We start from the raw sequence: 8349 nt of genomic DNA on the forward strand, positions 1-8349 counted from the left end.
ATCAAGTGGGCTTCATCCCTGGGATACACGGCTGGTTCAACATACCCAAACCAATAAACATAATCCAGCATATAAACAGAACCAAAGACAAAAACCACATGATTATCTCAATAGATGCAGAAAAGGCCTTTGACAAAATTCAACAGCCTTTCATGCTAAAAACTGTCAATAAATTCTGTATTGATGGAACATATCTCAAAATAATAAGAGCTACTTATGACAAACCCACAGCCAATATCATACTGAATGGGCAGAAACTGGAAGCATTCCCTTTGAAAACTGGCACAAGACAGGGATGCCCTCTCTCACCACTCCTATTCAACATAGTGTTGGAAGTTCTGGCTAGGACAATCAGGCAAGAGAAAGAAATAAAGGGTATTCAGTTAGGAAAAGAAGAAGTCAAATTGTCCCTATTTGCAGATGACATGATTGTATATTTAGAAAACCCCATCATCTCAGCCCAAAATCTCCTTAAGCTGATAAGAAACTTCAGCAAAGTCTCCGGATACAAAATTAATGTGCAAAAATCACAAACATTCTTATACATCAGTAACAGACAAACAGAGAGCCAAATCATGAATGAACTTCCATTCACAATTGCTTCAAAGAGAATAAAATACCTAGGAATCCAACTTACAAGGGACGTAAAGACCTCCTCAAGGAGAACTACAAACCACTGCTCAGTGAAATAAAAGAGGACACAAACAAATGGAAGAACATACCATGCTCATGGATAGGAAGAATCAATATCGTGAAAATGGCCATACTGCCCAAGGTTATTTATAGATTCAATGCCATCCCCATCAAGCTACCAATGAGTTTCTTCACAGAATTGGAAAAAAACTGCTTTAAAGTTCATATGGAACCAAAGAAGAGCCTGCATTGCCAAGACAATCTTAGTCAAAAGAACAAAGTTGGAGGCATCACGCTACCTGACTTCAAATTATACTACAAGGCTACAGTAACCAAAACAGCATGGTACTGGTACCAAAACAGAGATATAGACCAATAGGACAGAACAGAGCCCTCGGAAATAATATCACACATCTACAGCCATCTGATCTTCGACAAACCTGAGAGAAACAAGAAATGGGGAAAGGATTCCCTGTTTAATAAATGGTGCTGGGAAAATTGGCTAGCCATAAGTAGAAAGCTGAAACTGGATCCTTTCCTTACTCCTTATACGAAAATTAATTCAAGAAGGATTAGAGACTTAAATATTAGACCTAAAACCATAAAAACCCTAGAAGAAAACCTAGGTAATACCATTCAGGAGAGGCATGGGCAAGGACTTCATGTCTAAAACACCAAAAGCAACGGCAACAAAAGCCAAAATTGACAAATGGGATCTAATTAAACTAAAGAGCTTCTGCACAGCAAAAGAAACTACCATCAGAGTGGGCAGGCAACCTACAGAATGGGAGAAAATTTTTGCAATCTACTCATCTGACAAAGGGCTAATATCTAGAACCTACAAAGAACTCAAACAAATTTACAAGAAAAAAACAAACAACCCCATCAAAAAGTGGGCAAAGGATATGAACAGACAGTTCTCAAAAGAAGACATTCATACAGCCAACAGACACATGAAAAAATGCTCATCATCACTGGCCAGCAGAGAAATGCAAATCAAAACCACAATGAGATACCATCTCACACCAGTTAGAATGGCGATCATTAAAAAGTCAGGAAACAACAGGGGCTGGAGAGGATGTGGAGAAATAGGAACACTTTTACACTGTTGGTGGGATTGTAAACTAGTTCAACCATTGTGGAAAATAGTATGGTGATTCGTCAAGGATCTAGAACTAGAAATACCATATGACCCAGCCATCCCATTACTGGGTATTTACCCAAAGGATTATAAATCATGCTGCTATAAAGACACATACACACATATGTTTATTGCGGCACTATTCACAATAGCAAAGACTTGGAATCAACCCAAATGTCCATCAGTGACAGACTGGATTAAGAAAATGTGGCACATATACACCATGGAGTACTATGCAGCCATAAAAAAGGATGAGTTTGGTTGGGTGTGGTGGCTCAAACCTGTAATCCAAGCACTTTGGGAGGCCAAGATTGGCGGATCACGAGGTCAAGGGATCGAGACCATCCTGGCTAACCTGGTGAAACCCCGTCTCTACTAAAAAATACAAAAAACTACCCAGGTGAGGTGGCGGGCGCATGTAGTCCCAGCTACTCCAGAGGCTGAGGCCCGAGAATGGCGTGAACCCGGGAGGCGGAGCTTGCAGTGAGCTGAGATCTGGCCACTGCCCTCCAGCCTGGGCAACTGAGCCAGACTCTGTCTCAAAAAAAAAAAAAAAAAAAAAAAAAAAGGATGAGTTTGCGTCCTTTGTAGGGACATGGATGCAGCTGGAAACCATCATTCTCAGCAAACTATCACAAGAACAGAAAACCAAACACTGCATGTTCTCACTCATAGGTGGGAACTGAACAATGAGATCACTTGGACTCGGGAAGGGGAACATCACACACTGGGGCCTATCATGGGGAGGGAGGGGAGAGGGATTGCATTGGGAGTTATACCTGATGTAAATGCCGAGTTGATGGGTGCTGACAAGTTGATGGGTGCAGCACACCAACATGGCACAAGTATACATATGCAACAAACCCACATGTTGTGCACATGCACCCTAGAACTTAAAGTATAATAAAAAATAAATAAATAAATAAATAAATGAAATAGATCATATTTAAACATAGTTTAAAGAGAATTAAATGCCAAGTTTATGAATCAGACAAAATATATGTGTAACACCTTTAAAAATGAATAAAATGTATTAGATTTATAAATAGAATACTAAGGTTTTTAAGTGGGAATTCAAAGAATTAAAGAAGACCTAAGGTTTTTTTTAATGTTTACCTCAAATAAATTTAAATTGCATAATCGAAGAAACATATATAATTTTCTTCATGCAAAATGTGTTGTCATCAATATTTAAAATCTCATATCAATGCAGGAGAGGATTTAATGATACAGGAGTGAGAAGGGACAAATGGTAGGGCTGGGTCCACAAGGCAGGGGAGAAAACAAGGTCTGGAGCTGCACTGAAGTTGGGACTAAGGTCTTTTTTCCACTTTAGCACTCCTAAGCAGATAGAAGAATTTAACTGCCTGCCTGAAAACAGTTGATTGGGACTTTTTTGACCAACACTATTGATATTTCCACTATGATCTGCTTATTTTCTCACCACACCTCTAGCTGGCCTCCTGATCATTATGATTCCACTGGCAGTTGCCCTGTGTCCCTGCTTTTTTCTCCACAGGAGCTGAGCAAAACTCCTTTTCTAGAGACAATTTACTCAGCTCTTAAAAATGCTAGTGTAGTTTTGTGGGAGGAAGGCAGGGACGTTTATCTCAGAAGATAAAATGTGTGTGTGAACTTTCTGAGTATAAGCTCCAAAGCAGAGAAGAAGAAAGGGAGCAACACTCCAGAGCAAAAATGCAATGAGAACAAAGATGTTGAGATATAAAACTGCACAGCATTTTAACATAACGTAATGTAACATAACATAACATAACCAGAACATGGAATGTTTTCAATAGTAGTGACATTAATTTTTTAAAATTTACCAAAATATAACTATATATCTTTGTATAATTTGTGTATTTGTGTTTTTGGTCCTAAGCCTATATATTACATATCTATTTAATCTTCAAGGACCCAAGAGCATTTGCTCTGACATCTACAAAATGATGTGAAAATTAATCCATAAAGGAATTCATGTAACAAACATCGCAAGTTCAGTGACTCTATGTGCCGCATAATCATTGTGATAGATCAGAGGACAATTGATGGAGGGGTAAAGGTCTCTGGACTGAATGTTAAGGAGCCAGGCTTCTTTTCCAAGCCCAAATCAGTTCACTGGTGTGCATCTTGTTAATCTTTTTATAGTGAAAAAAAAAAACTGACATAAGGGTATTGTAAATATTAAATGAAAAATTTCATAATGGAAACACTTAGAAAGTAATAAATATGATTTACTTAATTATAAAGTAATAAATATGATTGTCGTTTAGGCCAGTATTCTCTTTTGATTTGGGGAAGATGACATCACACTACCTGAAGTTACAAAGTGAAGAAAATATTCTATTATAATCTGTGAACGATAGAAACATAGGTAAATCTATAGCAGACATCCCGTCAGATCAAACATTAGTCCTTACATTAGAAAATTGGAAAGTATAGCAAATCAACAGCATAAATCAAAACACGTGCAGTGGGTTTATGTGCAGATTTGTTACAGGGGGATTTTGCGTGAAACTGGGGTTTGGAGTACAGATCTTGTCACTCAGGTAGTGAGCGTATTAGCTGATAGGTGGTTGTTTTACCCACCCCTCCATACCCTCTGATAGTCCACAGTGTCTATTGTTTTCGTATTTATATCCATGTAACCTCTATGTTTAGCTCCACTTATAAATGAGAACTAAAAAATAAAAGAGATGATAAAAGACATTCATAACATACTGTGAAACACAAGCAAGGATGTCAGCAGACTACTCATCAAAAACAATGCAAGTGAGAACAAAGTAGACCAACATCTTTAACTCATGTAAACAAAGAAAAAAAATCTTATATTTTGGACTTCTATATCCCGAAAAAACATCTTATAAAATGAGGACAAAATAAAAGACTTGCTCAGATTTACAAAGCTTTGTTGAAACTTACAAAAGCAAAAAAGATTAATCATCTTCAGACCCACGGTATGAGAAAAGTTGAAGGAAGCTTCTCAGGTGGAAGGAAAATGACACCAGATGAATACAGATTTTCACAAAGAAATGCAGAGTGCAGGAAAAGAGAACAATGTAGATAAATGTATAAGAAGGTTTTACAATCATTTAAATATCTTTAAAGCTTAACGTATTCATTTTGGTTTTTGTTTTTACAGCTTAACTTTTTAAGCAAAAGTTATAACATTTATAAATCATACTTATTATAGCCTTAGAAATACAAGACCTATAAATTGAAATGTATAGACACACAACTTAGTACCGTTTTATTCATATTAAAAATCATTAGATACTTCACTTTTTGAAAATACATGCCAAAATTTCTTTAAATTTTTTTAAAAAAGGAAAAAGTGCATGGTAATTTTAAAAAACTGATTTGTTAGCATTTTAAACTTAAGGAGATGATGAGATTTCTTTGAAGAGATGTGTGTGAACTCCCATTAGCTCCCAGAGGCATCGAACATCTTTTGAGAACAGAGGATTTTCTTGATGGCGTTTTTCATATCTTTGTTCCTCAGACTATAGATTATTGGGTTGAAAAGTGGGGCAAGGACAGCAAACATCAGTGCAATGGCACAGATACATGAGTGCCACACTGCAAAAAACAGCAAGAAAATAGCAACATGGGCTGCACACGTGGAGAAAGCCTTCTGATGGTTCTTACCAGAGGGAATCCTCAGGATCGCCGTGATGATTCTTAAATAGGAAAGGGTGATGACAGAGACAGAAGTCAGAATGGAAATAGCATGGATCACATCTTCAACCAGAATTATGGATGTATCTGTGCAGGCCAACTGCAGCACAGGTTCAAAGTCACAAAAGAGTTGATGAATTTGGTTGGAGCCACAGAATGGAAGAGTAGAAATCCACACAATCTCTGGCAATAACATGAAGAAGCCAAAAATGCAAGAGCTAGTGAAGAGCTGGATGCACAGTCGAGGGGTCATAATGATTGCATAGCGAAGGGGGTTGCAGATGGCTACATACCTGTCAATGGCCATCACTGTGAGGACTAGGGCTTCTGTGACCCCGAGTGAGTGGAAGAAATACATCTGCAGGAGGCAGCCTATGAAAGAGATGGTTTTCTGTTCACTGAGAAGGTTGGAGAGCATCTTGGGGATAGTCACGGTGGTGTACCAAATCTTCAGGAAGGAGAAGACACTGATAAAATTGTACATAGGATTACGGAGACGGGGGTCCAGTTGGACAGCAAAGAAAATCATGAAATTTCCAACAATAATGAATATATAAATAAAGAGCATAGGAATGAAGAATAACAGCCTGCCATTCTTAGATTGAGGAAAATCAGAGAAATGAAACTCAGTCACCATTGTCTCATTCTCTGGATCCATATTTTCAGCGGTTTCACTTGTTGGCTAATAAAACACAGTTAGCATTCTAAGTACATACGAAGAACAAATAAAAACTTTCTTTTCAAGCAGCTAAACAGCCTTGAAATTAGGCTGGTCAAATAAAATATACTATGTGAGTTATTTTGCAAAATACGAAGTTATCTTGTCAAATTTCCAAATGTTTTTTAGTAATTATAACTTATGTTGTTAATTATTCTGTTGGATAAGCTAACAGTATTGCTAGTTAGACATATAAATTGGTACAAACTCCCCTGAATGGCAATTTGGCAATTTATATTGAGAGTTTAAGACTATTTAGAGCCTGCCTTTCACTATGTAGTCTAGGAGAAATATTTCAGATATTAAAAAGAGATATATGACAATATTAGCTAGAATATTTATTATAACAGCAAATTAGAAACAATTTAAGTAAGTAGACATTTTTATGTTTTTTGAGATGAAGTATTGGGGACACAGAATGGATTATGACAAAATGATACCCTCTGTGGATAAGAATAAGCTCATTTTTAAGTCGGCATATTTAAAACTAAAGTATGTTTACCAGCTTCCCTTAGTCTCACTCATTATTAACAAATGAATGAGAAGAAAAAATCCAAATATTCCACTGAATATAATTTAAGACAACAGGCTAATCTCATGTGATATATATGGATGTGCAAATTAATCTAATCTACACCCTAAAGGGGGTGTATTAGGGTCCTCTAGAGGGACAGAAGTAATAGGAGATGGAGATATATATATATATATATATATATATATATATATAGTTAAAGGGAAGCTTATTAAATATTAACTCACACTATTACAAGGTCCCACAATAGGCTGTCTGCAAGCTGAGGAGCAAGGAAAGCCAGTCCGAGTCCCAAAACTGAAGAACTTGGAGTCTGATGTTTGAGGGCAGGAAGGGTCCAGCACAGGAAAAAGATGTAGGCTGGGAGGCCAGGTCAGTCTAGTCTTCTCATGTTTTTCTGCCTACTTTATATTCCAGCCACGTTGGCAGCTGATTAGATGGTGCCCACCCAGATTAAGGGTGAGTCTGCCTTTCCCAGCCCACTGACCCAAAAGTTAATCTCCTTTGGCAACATCCTCGCAGACACACCCAGGATCAATACTTTGCATCCGTCAATCCAATCAAGTTGACACTCGGTATTAACTTTCACAGGGGGTTAGTTACGGTTGAAGTGCGCTAATCTAGAAATTACATTCTAGGTGTAATTTGCTAACATTTGAAATACTTTAATCAATAGTCTACCTCAAGAGGCAGATTTGACAAGATCTTCAAATATTCTTATCTGTATCCACACTGTAGAGTTTATTAATGAATGTAAAGCACATTTTGTCAACTTCAGCATTATTGACGTTTTGGAACAGACAATTCATTGCTTGGAGAGAAGGCGAGGCTCTTCATGCATTATAGAATGTCTAGCAGTCACTCCTGGTCTCACCTATCAGGTGTCAGTAGCATAGACTCCTCCCTCCATCATGACTACCAAAATGGTCCTAGAAATCACTAAATGTCCCTGTAGGGAAGAAGTACAAGAAAATTTGTGCCAGTTAAGAACCACTGGCAGACAGAAAATTTTTTTAAATGAAAAACCAGGTGATCAAGATGTGTTGATTGGCTGAAAGTATACCTAACCTCTGGCTTGCAGGGATGTAAAATATGATGAGTTAGGCAGCCTGTAGAGCTTGGAGAGGTACAATAGGCACATGATCCATTCATTCCTGTGTTCCCTCTTTAAAGGGATATTTATTACCTAATGTCACTAGAAAGCTGGCTTTTCTACTGGAGAGAATTTTGTTACATTTTATCTTTGATAGAAACTTTCATTTATTATACTAACCAGAAAGCATAAGGAAAAAGAGTTGAGACTTCCATGAGCTTCCAGGAAAAGGCCTAATAGTAGTATGTTTTTGCCTGTGTGCTAATAAATGTTTGTTTGCTTGGCAGAATTCTGACTCTTGACTTGGTACTGAGGTGAAGATGGGATCTCTAAATAGAGAAAGCTACTGATATCCACCAAAACAGTCAGACAGCTGTGAACTGCCAGTGGATACAACAAATAGATAAAATTATTTGGAAACCATAATACCAGAGGCTATCCACAAATAAGAACCCAGCTTGGCATATGGCAACCACAATTTTTTTCTCTTGCTTTTTATGCATACAGCAAAATAGTAGGTCTATGTTGAAACAGGAAAATATGAGGTGAAAATT

General features: G+C 37.4%; 1 protein-coding gene across 1 annotated transcript; it reads right to left on the minus strand.

Moving 5' to 3' along the window:
* Nucleotides 1-5115: 5115 nt before the first annotated feature.
* Nucleotides 5116-6258, minus strand: LOC126936395 (olfactory receptor 6K3-like). Its single transcript, XM_050759208.1, has one exon. It carries the CDS (start codon nucleotides 6108-6110, stop codon nucleotides 5199-5201), a length of 912 nt encoding a protein of 303 aa, XP_050615165.1. The 5' UTR covers nucleotides 6111-6258; the 3' UTR covers nucleotides 5116-5198.
* Nucleotides 6259-8349: the final 2091 nt, after the last annotated feature.

Source organism: Macaca thibetana, chromosome 1, assembly GCF_024542745.1.
Source record: "Macaca thibetana thibetana isolate TM-01 chromosome 1, ASM2454274v1, whole genome shotgun sequence".
Classification (NCBI taxonomy): Eukaryota; Metazoa; Chordata; class Mammalia; order Primates; family Cercopithecidae; genus Macaca; species Macaca thibetana.